General features: G+C 35.2%; 2 protein-coding genes across 2 annotated transcripts in view; both read left to right on the top strand.

The window, feature by feature from the left end:
* Positions 1-18,861, top strand: part of LOC126823244 (coadhesin) — a 66,683-nt gene that overhangs the window by 3,145 nt on the left and 44,677 nt on the right. The gene's annotated exons all lie outside the window — the stretch shown is intronic.
* LOC126823239 (uncharacterized) lies at positions 5,496-8,565 on the top strand. Its single transcript, XM_050551944.2, has one exon. It carries the CDS (start codon positions 5,667-5,669, stop codon positions 6,957-6,959), a length of 1,293 nt encoding a protein of 430 aa, XP_050407901.1. The 5' UTR covers positions 5,496-5,666; the 3' UTR covers positions 6,960-8,565.

Genomic DNA, 18,861 nt, shown 5'->3' with positions numbered 1-18,861 from the left:
CTCTCTCTTAACATAAATATCTTAATATATTATATCGCACCATGGAGACGAATTATTCTACAGCTGTCAATGGGCGTAATCTTGGCCAAATATTCAATTTATATATTATAATTAAGGTCTGTATAAAATACTCGTGTTATTTTATTACTCATGGTCGACATGAAGAACTTTTAATCAAGTGTAAAACATAGATCAAATCACTCCAAGTAAACTGAGAAAAAATTACAATCTAGTATTAACCACATTACTGTGAACAAATCACACTGGAAATAGATTTTAAGCTGAGGGACAAGCTAGTTTAAAACACATTACTTATATCTTATATAGTTGACCTATTGTAGTTAACACTGTTATTCAATATGATAATATAGAAATCCGTGTGAAAATTGTAAATTTTGAAACGTTAATGCTTCGATGTATTTCTTCCCATAGAACTCATAAAGGACCACATACCGCAAGGTTAACGTTAATGTTTTCATATAATAAACATTGGATCTAGTGTAATCACAAATGTTCTAATACAATACAAGTTTGGTTAAAGGACATTTTAAATTTTTTGATATAACACGTTTGGTTTAGGGTTGTTGGTGTTTGGATGTCATGTCTGTGTGTGGGGGAGTTAGGCTGTGGGTGGGGTGGGGTGGGGTTATGTGGGCGTGTCATTGGATTTGAATTATAAGATAGTGTTGTGATTTCTCGAAGGCAACTAGCTTTAATGCTTAGAGTTGTGTTGGTGTTTTGATGCCGTGTATTTGGATTAGAATTATAAAGTGATTCCTGGAAGGCAATTAGCAATAATACTTATGTACTGGGTACTTGTAAATATTTCTAATGAGTTGTCAAATTCTCTTTGAACAGGGGAGGTTGGATGGACGAATGGTTAGCGCGTGCGCTTTGTATCATAAGGTCTGTCATTGAGTCAACTGGCGTGGTTTCGAGTCCCTGGTTGTACGTAACAAGGAGTAGGGTCGCCTGTCCAACCTCGTGGGTTTTCTCCTGGTCCTCCGGGTCCTCCCGCCCCCCCCCCCCCACTGCTAAAAACCCCTACGCGCAAGCGAATTATTGAACTAAAATTGAATCATATTTTAGTACCGAAAGGACCTAGTTTGTGTCGAGTGGACGTTAAACCCCATTTCTCTCTCTCTCTCTCTCTCTCTTTGAACAGGATTAGAGAAGATTTGCCCTAATGTCTAAACCCCCTTAGCTAAACATTATCATGTAGTTTTTCTGCAGCAGCATGTACTATACGGCCATCGGATTGTGTAGTTTGTATTCAGTTAAAACATTAAAACTGCCAGGGCCTGTATTCAATTAAAACATTATAAATTCCAGGGTCCACATTATACCTGCCAGGGTCCACACATTATAACTGCCAGGGTCCACATTATAACTGCCAGGGTCTGTATTCAGTTAAAAACTGTTAGGGTATATACACATTTTAAACTTTATAAATATATGAGATTAAATTCAGTCACATAAGAGGATATAATTTGTAAAACCAGTAAAAAGGAACTAATTTGAGCTCATAATGAAATCATTTCGTTTAATTGGTCATGAAATTATTTCCTTATCTGATAAAGTAACAGGATTAGTGTTAAATATAATCTAACGATATAGAACCGTGATTGAATGAATAAAACCCAGAATGTTTCTAATGACGGTATAATATCGACACAGTCAGCAGTAATAAAACACAAGAAATATTGACTAACTCTTTCAGTTGTAAAGTTATTGACTGACGTCTAGCTTATTGATTACCGTGACATATTCACGTAATCACCTAAACACGATTAATCCAAGGCGGGGATAGAAAGGGTTATAATAACTCGATATATACGTTTATCTCGAGCAATATAAGTCCTTTTAGTTTGAATTATTTCAATTTGTGTAACAAAATGACGTTAATTGAGCGTACAATATATATTTTATGATAATTTTTTATAAATTAACCGAAGCAAATATTTCCCCGATCTCCAAGTTCTAAAAGGTTTCGTACGCCTTAAGGACCATTTTCTGTTCAAAGCTTATTATTGTTGTTGGGTGTATGTATACCAACTGACCCTATTCAATGTGACTTCTAACAGAATCTATTGAAACTTCGTCCTTTGTAATTTTATATGATCATATACTATGTATAATATAACAATATTATGAACATGTTTTGTTGATTTAAAATAGATTTCCACTTATTTAACCCAATTGCTTATATGTATTGTCTGTAATAGTGCATTTATGAATTTCGCACCCCACACAATACTGCCAACCCCGCGATTCACGTTCAAATACTAAACAGGGGAGTTCTACAAAATAGATCTATTTTCAAATCAAGTATGGATAGCGTTTGATCTCCCGTTATAGTGAATAAATATCTTTATATAAAAATTGAAACGGGGCCCGGTCGTAAGCTGTACAGTACCGAGTCTGCAATGATCACTTTACGTAAAATGTAAAACAAACTTCAAATAACGGAAGAAACGATATAACATGGGGTTTAACGACCTACTGTTTTGTACCAACCGGGATAATAAAATGAAATAGGGTTTAACGTCCTACTGTTCTTCTCCGACTGGGCTAATGAAATAGGGTTTAACGTCCTACTGGGCTAATGAAGAAGGGTCGGGATAATGAAGACTGTGACGCGCTACAGTAGGTGTGTTATATAAAATTTACCTAGACAGCGTTGTTTATGGTTACTTGCCGTGGACGCCAACGTGTGTACAAGGGAACTCGGTTTTTCGTGCCATCCGAACGACTATACACTTGTCGTGGATCCAAGAAGCAAACACAAAACTGGAAATATGAGCGTTTAATAAAGATTTTAAATCAATTTAACGTCCACTCGACACAAACTGGGTCATTTCGGGACTAACATAAAAATATGGTTCAATTTTATTTCAATCATCCGCTTGCGCGTAGCGGTCTTTAGCAGTGGGGGAAACCGGAGGACCCGGAGAAAACCCACGAGGTTGGTCAGGCGACTCTACTCCTTGTCACATGCAACCGGGAATTGAAACCACGCCAGTTGACTCAATGACAGACCTTATGATACAACGCGCAGGTGCTAACCATTCGGCCATCCACCCCCTTAAATCCAGTTGACACAAGGCTATAAGAGTAAATAAGACTGTTGCACACATCAAAATGCATCTCACTGAGTTGTTTTCAGCGTCTATTAGTTTTCTGTAATTGTATTTTCATGTTGGCTAAACTTTCAATTATGAATTATAGATTAAACCCACGCTTTTTCTCGAGATACACAATTATGTAATTTCCGGTGTTGATTTATTGATGGGAAAATACGCACTTGACAAACACAAAACAAAACATTTTCTGCATGTCATATTTTTCACTTATCAGACCAATTTCTGTATGCTGAATATAAGAACACTATTTGTTAGAAAGTGAAGTGAAATGTTGTGCAATCACCCGGATATTGAAAACTGATTTGTCGTCTCAACAAGTTTTACAACCCCCGCCCTCCGTCATTTATGGGGAGCCGGACTGGAACGATCTGCCTTGATGTGTCATTGGCTAGAATATTTGATCACGCCAGATCCTACAGATACGAATTGAAATGAAATTGGCTCTGACAGGGCTAATGAAGACGTGCATACATCATACAGTGTGTGACATTTTGCCCTGGCAGCGGCACTACGACCTACTCTTATATCGAATTCCATTTGTCAGGGGCTCTTTTGTGTGCACGCCAATGTGTACACGAGACGTCAGTTTTTATACCATCCAAACGACTAGACACTGTTCTTGTCAGGCCTTCTCTCCTGCACCACTGACAATGGGAAGCCACTTTGGAAAATCTAGAGGAACTTTCTCGGCCAACACCGGAAGCGAACGTCTTTATTAGCTCAGTCATAAGGCCTGTCATTGAGTCAACTGACGTGGTTTCGAATCCCGGGTTGTACGTGACAAGGAGTAGGATCGCCTGTCCAACATCGTGGGTTTTCTCCCACTGTTAAAGACCCCTACGCGCAAGCAAATTTTTGAAATAAAATTAAACCATATGTTAGTCCCGAAATGACCTGGTTTGTGTCGAGTGGATGTTACCCCCCCCCCCCATCTCTCTCTCTCATTAGCTCAGTTGATACGCGCCTTCTCTTTCATCCATGTGCTAGATATATTTAACCTATAGGATATCACATCACATATAATTAAACAAAAGCTGTTTAAAAGAATGTTTTTAAAACATCTGTTACCTAACAGCAGTCTCATGTTAAATTTTTAAAACATTTGTTGCCTAACAGCAGTCTCATGTTAAGTAAACGAGAACAGATGTAGTAGAACTTGTTCACCGGAGAAAATAATTATACGTATACCTTGATCAACGGAGAAAATAATTTCAATGAAGTAGATAACATTCACTGAAAATAATATGTGGAGATTTTAATATAAAAAAAAGATAAATGGAGGTTTTAATATAAAAAAAAGATACAGAAAGCATTGTATGTAACTAATGATATTTGTTTGACGTATAAAAAGTAACAACAAAAAGCAACCCAACACAAACTTCGGAATACAGAGTTTTTTTATTTACTTTAATGTGAGCCTATCTGAAAACGACACTGTCATTTTTAGATTAAATCATTAAATGTACGAAGCGTTCTAATCTACTTAAATTTGGAAGCATCTGATGGCATCGAGTCTTGAATATGATCTTATTTTGTTAATAAGTATTAAAATAATAGTTTATCTAACATTTGAAGCGACAATGTAAATACACCATTCCGCTATATTTTAGCGTTTTAATTACATGCGTACACGAACTTTTATTTCTGAGACTGCTGAAATCGGGATGGTACCTTTAAGTCCTGACATTTTGACAAAAATGACTGCGTCGTCTTCACATAGGGTCACATTGTGGAAAACGTATCACGTATATTGAGTTAGTTGCTCGGTCCTAAGGTAGAGGATATGGGGGCTTTTAACACAAAGTTTTATTCTCCAAAATATGTGCCGAAATATGTGCCGAAAGGACCTAATTTGTGTCGAGTAGACGTTAAACCCCACCCCACGCCACCCTCTCTCATAGCACTCTGTATGGCGTTAGCATTAGGAGCAGATCAGTAGGGCGTTAAAATCCATTTTATTTCATCTCTCCCTCTCCCTCTCTCTCTCCGTTCTTCTATTGCTATCCCCTGCTTTCTATCTCCATGCTTCGCTCACTATCTCTATCTTCCCCTACTTCGAGTTCTATCTTGGGTCTCATCGTGTGTTTGAAGTACATGTTTATAATTCATCTTTTAGAATATTTCTCGAGATGTTGTTAACAAATCCTCTATCAAACCATTAACACATTAATCATTGGTGATCATATTCATGTCATTAGCCCTCGTCTTGGCTACTAGATATATATCTAGTCATAGATCGTATCATATACATACATATTATATATACACACACATATACACTCACACGGCAAACTAAAATGATTCGCATGGATGGTGTTTGTCAAAGCTTTTAACAAAGAGCAGAGACCGGTTTTTCACATACACACAGAAGTTGTTATTGAATAGCACGAGAAATATCGTGGGCTGACTATGAATGCCATTATGAGATATGTATTCATTGATTTCTGTTCATATACTCTTAGATAGGAGACGAAACTAGACGTATTAACTATTAGGCCTAGGTGGAAGGCTTTACTTTCCAAGATGGCGAACATTAAAGCCGAGCGAAAAGTGATATTTTCGGGAATATGGCGCTCGTCCCCGAGTGCTGATGTGGATCGGCAGTTAAGGATTATAGGGGAGGAATTTCAAAAGAAGCCTGGATTGCCTGCGTCGTTACAATTGACATCTAACGGTGTGGAGTTACATATTATAAGTGACAATGGACTAGCAGGTAAAAATAAAATCGTCGATATGTGTGATATTTTTGATGTAACGGTAAACAAGTATCATCCACTGTGTTTAATGGTAGTGTATGCTGACTCGAAACGTGTATACAATTTTATGGTGTGTTTGTGCGAAAGGGAAGGGGATGGCGTAGAATTGTCTAAAAGTTTTAGAGATTGTAAAAATGCTTTAAATAAACCGAACTGGGTTTTAAAACCCAAATCAATGTCGAACAATAACGAAGGCGAATCCGCGAGCATAACATCGAGAGAAAAGGGTGACGGTGCTGAACATGATGAAGCTGGAGCAGTAAAAATAAGTGACAACGATCAGGAGGACGTACTGGTCACGAGTATCGATTCCTCGGGATTTCATTCCGTCACAATTCCAGATGACGTTTCCAGGGACGATGAAGAAGATCAGTCTAAAGCATCCAGCAGTAGACATGCGGATTTTGACGGAGATTCGTTAGTGTCCATTGAATCTTATAATTCTATGAAGGACGACTTACTGGCTTTGTCCCAAGAGGTACGAAATATCAAACTATTACTGCAACAACAAGGAATTGATCCAGAAATTCTCAAACAGCGGGGAGCTCATTATAATGGCGACGGCCAGACATCCCCTACTAGTCCTAAATCAAATGGCGCTGATCGTAAAGTAAATTTTGCCGTGGGACAGGAAAGTCAAAGGAAGCCTCACTACGTTAAAAACCCTAACGCTCCAGGGTCTACCTTGACGAAGGGGAGCAAGGGTCCGGTTAAACCCCATTACTACCGAACAAGTTCCTCGGGAGCCAGTGGCAATTCTGTATCCCCGGGATTTACAGGCGCCAATGACGTTTTCGACTTCCCTGCTTCAGCCTCAGCTAACCCATCATCAGGGGTAGGATACGTATCCCAATCCCAACGAAAGGGATCGCAATCCGGCCTCACCACAACAGTACAAAGACCCATCGAACGAGTCTACACTCTACAACCCCGACAGTCTCATTCTACCAGACGTAAAATAATTGTTCATCCCGGTCAGTCGTCAACGTTACCAGCCATGAGAGGACACACCGACACGGGGAAACCACTAACGCCCATACTTAAAAACGGCCACCCATGACAGAAGCAACAAATCGGATCTGTATAATACTCCCATATATTGCCTCAGCTTTGATTCAAGACTTTTAAAATCAAACTTTTAAGAATGTCTGCACAGTGAGAAAGATGTCTTACTGTAAAATGCATTTGGAGCGTCTGCAATATTATCTAAAACTTATGTTTATTTTGAATCTCCGCCATTCGTGTGGTTGTGCTTAACATGCCAAGGTTTCACTACTGGATTAATTTCGAAAGGATTACTATTATCAATTTCTATTGCTATAAAACTAAGTTACACAAGGAAGGGAGTATAATGTCAATACGACACACTCAGCCAGCTCAATATGGATGGGTTTAACTTTGCTTTCAAGCAGGCGAATATCAAAAATTCATTTGAAGGAAGAATTCGATATAAAAATTTGTAAACGCCGTTGGGAATTATTACTATTCCATTTGATGGCAATTCGGTACCTGGATGTATTTTGATTCAGTGGTGTGTTTTGAATTAAATACCCAAAATAGTGCTGTGGTTGGAACTGAGCTCCCATGATCTCCTGTAGCACGAATTTAATTTAAATATTATATACCACTGCATACCCAATGCTTTTGGCCATGTTAACTAGACGCTTTGTTTTTACCTACTTTCAATTTTATATGGGACTCTATATTTTATATGGGACTCTATATTTTTCAACACAAAATATACCAGAATCTCTCTCAAAACCAGTAAACACATTAACACTATTACGCCTTTCAAAAAGGGTGTTCAAACAAGACCACTCCTGAATAAACACAACTGTTTAATTATTAAATATTCATAGCTGTGAAACATGTGTGATAATTGTTTAGTTATAAGTAGGTGCGCTGTGGTTGATTTTAGCATCTATGGAAATTGAAAAACTTTTTTTTGTCATTGTAAAACGTTCGTCTATTTCAGTTCGCACTTTGTTGAAAGTATAATCACTGTTCGATAATAATTGGATTATGCCATACTTTTCTGCGGATGTGCGTTGTATTTTGGAACACTGGACTACTTGTATAAGACTATAAGGATTTTTATATATAATAATCGAATATATATATATATATATCGTTACTCTGTATATTATGTAAATATAGAAACTCATCACTAATGGCGTCTGGATATTAATAGGAGGAGAAGGTGTACAGAGAAAATAAGACTTTATAAATAAGTTATATATATACTAACATGTGCCTAGACATATTAATACATGATATTTTATTGATAGTTCTATGGTCAATCATTTATAACCCTACTATCCCCTGCATCAACTTCATCTATAGTTTAAGTTTGTTATATTTAATATAGGTAGCATATCTACAACAGATATATTTAATGGGTTAGGGTTAGGGTTAGCTTTAAGAATTTGGGGGAGAGGTCAAGTCTCCACATAAGCACTAACCTAGGATGATGTAAATTTGGTTCGTGATATTTCCTAGTTTTATTAAAAATAAATGTAATACATTAGATTAATATACAAAGTTGGTTTCACTGTTTTTGGTGTTGGTGGCGCTGATGGTCATGTGACATAAATATTTTAATACTGACAATATCCAATGATATCATAAATGTTAAAAAATATTATAAAACAGAAAAAATATTATGAACCCCAACATAACAAATAGTATGTGATATTAATATCATATTATAATACGAAAATATCATATTAATATTAGTATTATAATATTAAATAGTATGTAATATTAATATCATATTACAATACCAAAATATCAAATAGTATTTGATATTAATAGTATTATACCAACATATCAAATAGTATGTGATATTAATATTATAATACCAAAATATCAAATAGTAATTGATATTAATATTATAATACCAAAATATCAAATAGTATGTCGTGATATTAATATTATAATATTATGATACCAAAATGTCAAATAGTATGTGATATTAATATCATCACAAATATTAAAATAATTATACTACCGAAAATATTTATGAATGTGGACTTTTTATGTTAAGGCAAAAAAATTGCCAAACAATTTTAATCCAACGAATACAAAGCTTGTAACAAAATCCTTAAAATACGTTATGTAAGATTTAGATAAAGAGCTGTCCGTTCTTGCTATAATATATTAAAGCTACGTTATGGTTATATAACCTTTAGATACATAACTGAACGTTCTTGCTATAATATATTAAAGCTACGTTATGGTTATATAACCTTTAGATACATAGCTGACCGTTCTTGCTATAATATATTAAAGCTACGTTATGGTTATATAACCTTTAGATACATAGCTGAACGTTCTTACTATAATATATTAAAGCTGCGTTATTGTTATATAACCTTTAGATACATAGCTGACCGTTCTTGCTATAATATATTAAAGCTACGTTATGGTTATATAACCTTTAGATACATAGCTGACCGTTCTTGCTATAATAGTTTAAGATGTAGATACAGGGCTGGCCGTTCTTGCTATAGTAGTTTAAAAATAGATAATGAAAAATGATATTGGAAATTTCATTCACTTTACTTTATTCTGAGGGCGAAGATATGACTGTTTGAAGATGAAGCGTAGATTGACAACCGAGGCTAATCCAGTTTATAATTCATTTTTAAATCTGGCAGGCAGGTGTTTTAGTCCATTTAAATCTCAGCTACCCGTTGATCTAGCGAATTGTTATGTGAATAAATGTCTAAATAATAGTTTATTATATAATGTCTCAAGCCAGAAAAACGATCTGAAATGATCAGATTTAGTTCTTACATAATGCATCCCAAGGATCTATTGTTTGAATATTGTTTAAATCAAATGGATTTATAACTATTCTTATGGGGCATTAACTGGCGTGGTTTCGAATCCCCGGTTGTACGTGACAAGGAATAGGGTCGCCTGCCCAACCTCGTGGGTTTTCTCCGGGTCCTCCGGTTTCCTCCCACTGCTAAAGACCCTACGCGCAAGCGAATTATTGAAATAAAATTAAACCATATGTTAGTTCCGAAATGACATAGTTTTTTTTTTCTCTCTCTCTCTCTCTCTTATGAGGCACATGTAAATATTTTTTATTATATGTCTCAATTATGTAACTTCGCCTTTTTATATAATTTAGTGGCCAGTAAAAATGTTTTCAATATTATATCGAAGTATACGTAATATATAACGACGCGTTATTATCATCCGATTTTAAAGTCACAAAGTGTTGATCAAGACATTAACTGAATACAAGCACCATATAGAGAGAGAGAGAGAGAGAGAGAGAGAGAGAGAGAAATGGGGTTTAACGTCCACTCGACACAAACTAGGTCATTTCGGGACTAACATATTTTTTTTTAATTTCATTTCAATAATTCGCTTGCGCGTAGGGGTCTTTAGCAGTGGGAGGAAACCGGAGGACTCGGAAAAAACCCACTAGGTTGGACAGGCGACTCTACTCCTTGTCACGTACAACCGGGGATTCGAAACCACGCCAGTTGACTCAATGACAGACTTTATGATACAGCGCGCTCACGCTAACCATTCAGCCATCCAACCCCCCTAAGCACCATATAAAGTTTAAGCCTATAAAATGTAAATGGCCTCTTAGTGCTTATTTAGGCAATATGTAAACTTTATGTTTATATTCCCACTAAATGTCACAATAACTCACATTAAAGAGAGCAGCCCACCACGTGGTTATAAATATATCAAACGTTACCAATATACAAGTCTAGAAATAAGCCACGTGTCACTTTTGTTACGATGGTCACGTGTCTAAATTGGTAGTCTAGGAATCAATATCCCTGAAATTCGGAATTCGAAGACGAGAAGGCAAAAAAGCATGAATTCTTGTGATCTCTGTTACTTGTCCGGTATTTGCATTGTTATGGTATTTTTATTGATATTTCTATAAAGTTAAGAATGGTAGATGGAAATTATATCGATATTACCATGACTGTTTAAATACGTGTTAGATGCCGTGTTATTATCGATATTACACGGAATCAATCTCATTAAAATACACATCTATGTTTCGTTTCGTTTTTTATACTTTCAAAGGCCTACACTGCATGAAGATCTGACCGGTTGTAGTGGGAGGTCGCGTCAGGGGTCATATGAACGTCAGACATTGATTAACATTGACGTTTCTAGTGGTTTACCCACAGTTCCGTGGACAACACGCCATGAACTCGCCTGTTATCAAGCAGAACGCCTGTTATATAAAAACTCTTCCAGATCCTAGTTTTGTGAAGACAAGTAGAACGAAATGTTGAACTATAAAAAACAAACGAAATAGGATCCGTGTTTTCGTCAGATTGACAAGAGAAATGCAATAATTTGGCTGTTGTGTATTTCAAATTCTGTCAGTCTTTTTCTATTAATTATATCCGTGTATCAAAGGTCTGTTTTAAAAAAAACGGGCTGTCACATATCGTACTGTTTTATTAATTAGTTTACCGTTAATGCATACACACTGCACCGTGAAAATGTCCGATCTGCGTAACCTTTAAACTTATCTAAATTTTGATTCCATTAACATATTTATGTACTGAGCACAGCTACTTGGTATTTTTATAACTATGTTGGTTTGGATTCACCAATTAGTGTTTAAATCCAACTTGGTTATAGTCACATATCAGTTTTTAGATCACGTTACATTAATTTTCTACATTGACTATAGTCACTATTTGGTTTTAAGTCACACGTATTTAGGTCACGCATGGTTATATTCACTATCGAATGTTTATATTATAACATTTAGTTATATTCACTATCGAATGTTTATATTATAACAGTTTGTTATATTCACTATGGAGTGTTTATATTATAACATTTAGTTATATTCACTATCGAATGTTTATATTATAACACTTGGTTATATTCACTTATGAGTGTTTATATAACACATATATGGTTATATTCACCATCGAATGTTTATATTATAACATTTTGTTATATTCACTATCGAATGTTTATATTATAACATTTTGTTATATTATAACATTTTGTTATATTCACTATCGAATGTTTATATTATAACATATATGGTTATATTCACTATCGAATGTTTATATAACACATATATGGTTATATTCACTATCGGGTGTGTATATTATAACATTTGGTTATATTCACTTATGAGTGTAAATATAACATATTTGTTTGCATTCACTATCGGGTGTGTATATTATAACATTTAGTTATATTCACTTATGAGTGTAAATATAACATATTTGTTTACATTCACTAATGGGGGCCTATAAAACATTCCTGTTATTATAATCACAATTATTCAGTAATAAGTCTCAGCTTGTGTCCGTTGTTTAAAATAAATATGTATAGGTTAGGTGAAAGCGTACAAAAATTCCTAGTAGTAGTTCACGTGTCACCATTATTGTTTATTTCCCCTGTCGGTTTGTCGTATTCGATGTATATCCAATATTTGATTGTTATATCTAGTGTTATATTTACTAAATAGTGCTAATACCATGTATATACGTGCCATGTTGTTATTAAGTGATAGTATACTGTTAACAGCCTAGTTATTATATTTTGTATAAAATAGTTTATTAATGAATAATGATAATACAATGTATATAGGTGATTGTATATAGTACAATATCCAAATAGTCATATAATTGCTATAACGCTATTTTGATAAAGAAGTTATTGCTCTTTGGATGAATAAATTTTTAATATGACCCTGTATTGAAAATGATAAATAAGTTATGACTATAACGCTGTATTGATACATACGTTATTAATATAACGCTGTTTTGATAAATAAGTTATAGCTATAATGCTGTATTGATAAATAAGTCATTAATATAACGCTGTATTGATAAATAAGTTATTCATATAACGCTGTATTGATAAATAAGTTATTAATATAACGCTGCATTGATAAATAAGTTATTCATATAACGCTGTATTGATAAATAAGTCATTAATATAACGCTGTTTCAATAAATAAGTCATTAATATAACGCTGTTTCGATAAATAAGTCATTAATATAACGCTGATTTGATAAATAGGTTATTCATATAACGCTGACATGCCATATAAAATATTATGATTAACGCAATGATAAAATTTCTAATCCTTTTGAATGTTTCAATCAAAAGAAAAATGTGTAATCTTAAGAAATATGTTAATTCTCTTGTCTTTGAAAATACAAAAATAGAGATAGGTATTGATTTTGTTTTTTTGGGGGTTTTTTGTCGATCTAAATGATATAAAACACAATTGTTTACAATATAACTCATAAGGAACTCTTGGGTGGTCTTGTGTTTAATAACAAAATGGTCTGATTATATCATGTCATGTATATACTTATTCACCGGGTCGATCAAAAAGATACACGCTTTGTGTCTGGAAATATATTTTAAAAAACCCAATGTAGCGTTTCTATATTTAATATAATTAAATGGAATTTTGTGGCTTTGAGTATTCCATTGCATTTTCAAAGGAACTCCTCAAAACATTCCAGTAAATTAAACTAAACAAAACTACATGCTTTCTCATTCTAGACCACGTCTTACACCTTCTCGTTGTTTTTGGAAGATTTACATAGCTAACCACTTTGGTTCAGGGTGAAAAATTAACGATCGATGTCATTCGAATTCATATTTTGATTTGAAGGAATTTAGGTCGACATCAGTGAAACATTTAGCTATATCGCAACAACGGTGGAACACTTGGCTCTATCTCGACGCTTAGCTATATTTTGATATCAGTGGAACGCTGAGCTATATCTCGACAAAGTTTTAATCTGTGCACACGTACATTTAATTACAGTCAGATACAGAATTCACAAAGAAAATCAAAACGTGCTTAGAAAATTCATTTTCTATTCAGGAATAAGTGGTCCAGCCGTATTAAATTATTGATAATTTTACATTAGAAATGTACTTTAAGCTGAAATATTTCACTGCTGAACACACATTCTTATTTATATCTTTTAAACCAGTTTTGATCTTTTCTTGTAATATTTCAGTAACTGCTGTGTTATTAAATTGATATTTATCTTTTGTACTTGTGTAGCTAGAGGCATTTAGCGCATCCACCCATATACCTTTTGACTGAATAATGTCTTACTGCTGTATGTATATATCTATCTATACAATATATAAAATGTGATAATTTTGTATTTAAACCAGTGTAATGATGCCTTAATTGAATGAAATCCTTATAATATAATATTTTATATTAGAATATAATCTTTGCTTTTATTTTTGTGTCCCTGTAACCGCGTAACCTTACGTCTTGGAAATATCGATTGTATTAGCCCAGGTGATTGGAGGCGGGGAGGGGGTGCTTGTTAGATCGTGAAGGCTGTCATTGAGTCAAGTGGTTGTGACTTCGTATCGCGGCTTACATATTAGAAGGAGTAGGGTCGCCTGTCCAACCTCGTGGGTTTTCTCCGGGTCCTCCGGTTTCCCACCGCTGCTAAAGACCCCTAGGTGCAAGCGAAGTATTGAAATAAAATTGAAACATATGTTAGTCCCAAAATGGTCTAGTTTGTGTCGAGTAGATGTTAAACTCCATGTCTCTCTCTCTAAAACACGACCCCGGTGTTATCATCAGTGTGCCAGGATATTACAGAAATGAGGAATATTTCATATGGTAGCCCCGAAATGACCTTGGATTGGTTAAGTGGGCTTTAACAGCCCCCCCCCCCCTCTTTCGCTCTCTCTCATACCTTATTACACAAATACCCCACCCCCGCACAAATTGACACGATTCTCCTTCTACAAAGCATTTGGTTTTGTAACTAGAGGTCCCTTTGAACATACATTTTCAAACACAATGGTTTATTTTCAGAGAATTGCCCGTTATTGTATTTATATGGTATTATTTCTTTAACACAACACCCGAGCGATGTAATGCATGAGAATTCACGTAAAACAATTATACAATAAAAGTAAGGGACCTAGAAGACGAGATAAATTGACGTTAGAGTAGGTAATAAACCTGCTGTCAGCATTATAATATATTTTAAAGATGTCAGTATCCTGTGGTTTGATTTATATTACATTAGTTATATGATTACACATAGAAGGAATGGCTTCCCCTGGTCGATGGTGCGCGGTGGAGGGTCTAGCAAGGAACGGTGCCTGGTGTCTAGGACGAAAAAGGACGAAAAAACGAGCCCTCGTGCACGAACAGGCGTTGTTCCCCTTGTCCAATGTGCACGGCGGAGGGTCTAGCAAGGCGAACGGTGTCTAGTCGTTCGGATGGTATGAAAAACCGAGGTACCGTGTACGCACAAACGGGGTTTCCTCTTGTCCAATGTGCACGACGGGGTGTCTGGAAAGGAACGGTGACTAGTTGTTCCGATGGGACGAAAAACCGAGGACCTGTGTATACAAAGGCGTGTAAGTAGGAGAACTCCTGACAGAATTCGAAATAAGAGTAAACCGTAGCGCTGCTGTTCAAACAAAATTACCCCCATAGCACACGGAATAATCTATGCCCGTCTTCATTAGCCCAGTCGCTGCAGAAGAGTCGGACGTTTAACGGCATTTCATTCCATTTTAACTATATAATTATTAGGTTAAACACTAGTTGTCATCGGCCCCGAGAGACACATGGTGGGAAAGTCGTTGTGACTTCGACGTTGTGCAAAATCTATTTAGGGATTGGAAGACAGTCATCTCTTAAACGCACCCGTCGGTTAGGATGGGTTATATTTGTGCTCTTCATATTGTACTTCTGCATATGAAAGCTTCACAGCTTATTTTCAATATTAACTACACAATCCTTGCATAGATACTATACTTTAATAACAACAATGTCTTGTTCACTCTAACGGATTCACCAATTATAATGCAATTGTAACTTACATTCATTCACTGATGCCCTTTGGGTTAAAAATGGGAAATAACACATTCCAAATGATAATGCACTTGTTTTGAATTATTTGGCAAAACTGAAGTTAACAAGCATCGTTTAATATAAGAAGTCTTACAGCCATGCGAATAAAATAAACAGTACAATTAATAAAAATTAAAACTAATTTGTTTCCAAATACCTAAGCAACAATAATATAAATACCAGACGTATTATATTGTGGGGGGGGGGGCGTCATTTGACCTTACATGTGCTCTTTAGATTATTGAGTCAATTGGCCCAACCGCATGGGTTTCTCTTGGTCCTCAGGTTTCTTTACAAGGCAAAGACTCGTACGCGCAATCGTTTTATTGACATAAAATTGTACCATATGTTAGTCCCGCAATGACCTAGTTTGTGTCGAGTGGATGTTAAACTCTCTCCCTCTCCCTACCTAGACTACATTATGTAAGACCATGAAGGAATGTGTTATTTTTGAAACACTATAATATGATCGATACGAACTGTGAATGTAGATCAATATCGTTGAAGATTTATAATAGTTTCTAGTTAACAACGTTCTATAGATCAACAAGATTATAAACATGCCCACAGACAAATAGGGGAGATTTCTTTAAATATGTTATTAGGGTTTCACACTGCGTAGCTTGTGTGAAACACTATTGTTTTTGTTAAAATTATTCTTATTATTCTTATTATTATTATTATTATTTTCCAATTTGATTGTATCTCAGAAACTACTTGTCGGATTGATTCGATGTCTTCGGTTTTACTAGAAAAGTGGGTGTGACTTAGAGATTAAAGCTATTTCGAACGTTCTGCGACAATGCGAAATGTCCGAAATCGTCGAATTTGTCGATTTTTGAAATATTGCCGTAATATTAACAATAATCGTCGGATTTTAACATTGGATACATTTTGACATAGCCAGAGACAAGGCACATAGCCACGGTTCTTTAGATTTTTGATTTTCCACCAATCGTCGGAGATATTAGGCGCCAAATTTTGAAAATTTAAATTTTTACAAAAAACTTTTTTATTTATGAATATTTTAATGTGGTATTTTACCCAGGGTTAAAGAGTCATCTGATTTGACCAAAAATGGCACCATTTTTTGTCATCGTAATTTTCCTTGGCCGCCATTGGCTAATTCAGTTTTTCAGTCCTGGATTAATTATTTATTGCTCGATTTGTATAAAACAAAGTTCATATGCTCCGTGATCCAAAATGTCATTTTTTTTGTTACCGGTAAAGTTACCTTTCGGCAACGGAAGTGACGTAAATTTAGCAAAAACTACAATTTTGACAGTTCGGTACCACTTTTTGAAAGCAAATATTATTCTTTTCAAATCTGGTATGACTGAAAGTGTGTGCCCTGTAAAGGCGCAGAAAACATCGGGCTCAGTTTTTTTAATTTTGATTTCGTTTTCGGGTCATTTTGATTCAAAGGTGAAAAAAGGTGAAAAAATGAGCTATTTACAACCCAATTCAGGCTTTTCATATTTTAAAATATTTCTTCGCAACTTTCATAAACTTGTAGCATTAATCCATACGAAGAGAATCTATCTCAAAATTAGTTTGTAATATGCGCAGTTGCCGAGAAATGGTCAATTTTGCATGAGTCACTCTGATGCGTAATGTTAATTGTGACTAGTTCAACTCAATTTAACATTTTCCATGTCACCGGAAATGACGAAATTTGAGCAAAAACTGTATTTATAGCCTTAGAAACAAATAATTTATTGAAATGAGTCGTATTTGTTGTTTGTTTAAAATTGTGATATTTGATTCTAATCAACGAATAGAATGAACCCATACGATCATATAGATATCACAAAATGGTTTCTAACTTGTTCAGTTGCGGAGAAAAAGGCAATTTTCAACAGGTCACTTTTCAAGGTTTTTTGTCCATAAAAGTGTCAATTATTATTCGATTTTCATGAAATTTCCCCTATGTGATACCTAATGCCATTTACGATTTCATACAAGTAATTTAAGATTTTCATTTTCACCGGAAGTAACGTCATTTTGGCAAAAACTGTATTTTTAGCCTTCAAAACAGATATTTTATTCAAATGAGTCTGATTTGTTATGTTTTTAAAATTATGATATTTGATTCCAATCAACAAATAGAATGAACCCATACGATCATACAGATACCAAAAAATGGTTTCTAACTTGTACGGTTGCAGAGAAATAGACGGTTTTCTACAAGTCATTTTTTAAGGTTTTTGGTCTATAAAAGTGGCAATTATTATTCGATTTACATAAAATTTTCCACCATGTGATGCCTTATGCCATTTCTGATTTCATAAAACTAATTGAACATTTTCATTATCACCGGAAGTACTGTACACTTACATGTAACAAATGTATAAAATGAATTGATATTGTTGGATTTGGTTGATTCGGCGCCCATTTTATTTGATGTGTACAATGATTAGGTGGAAACCTGTTTAATGGTTTCATTGGTACCGAAAGTGGAATATGTTTAGGGTAACGTGGCACCGGTGAAACCCGTCATTACTGCATCGAAGTTCTAGTTATCGATTATTTTAATTATAACATTTCATGTTTTGGTCTTTGAAATAATTTTGAATAAATTCAACACGCAGCCGAGGTGGTTCAGTGAGTAAGACGCTTGCTCTCTAGTCTGGAGGTCTCGGGTTCATTCCCGGTGTTGACCGAAAAGGTTCCTCGGGATTTTCCGGCGTGATTCCCCTTGTCAGCGGTATTCGTGGGACGAATAACCGAGGTCCAGTGTACAGATTGGCGCGCGTAAAAGAACCCTTGACAGTTGGAACTCGATACAAGAGTAGGCAGTAGCGCTGCTCTAAGGGCAAAATGTTCCTCATAGCACACGGTATGGCGTATACCCGTCTTCAGTAGTCCAGTCGGGGCAGAACAGCAGGACGTTAAACATCATTTCATTTCTGAAGCTACACATAGCATGGCCAAATATAGTAATACCAGTTGTTGAAAGTTAAAGCCCATTCCAATTTATTTTTATTTTCATTACTCTTTATCCACCATTGGATTACAATAGGAATATTTAAACGCTCAAATAGCGTTTACTATCTTACTTTACAGTGTTAACCGG

This window comes from Patella vulgata, chromosome 6 (assembly GCF_932274485.2).
Source record: "Patella vulgata chromosome 6, xgPatVulg1.2, whole genome shotgun sequence".
Lineage (NCBI taxonomy): Eukaryota > Metazoa > Mollusca > Gastropoda > Patellidae > Patella > Patella vulgata.
This window is presented reverse-complemented; position numbering and strand designations above follow the sequence as displayed.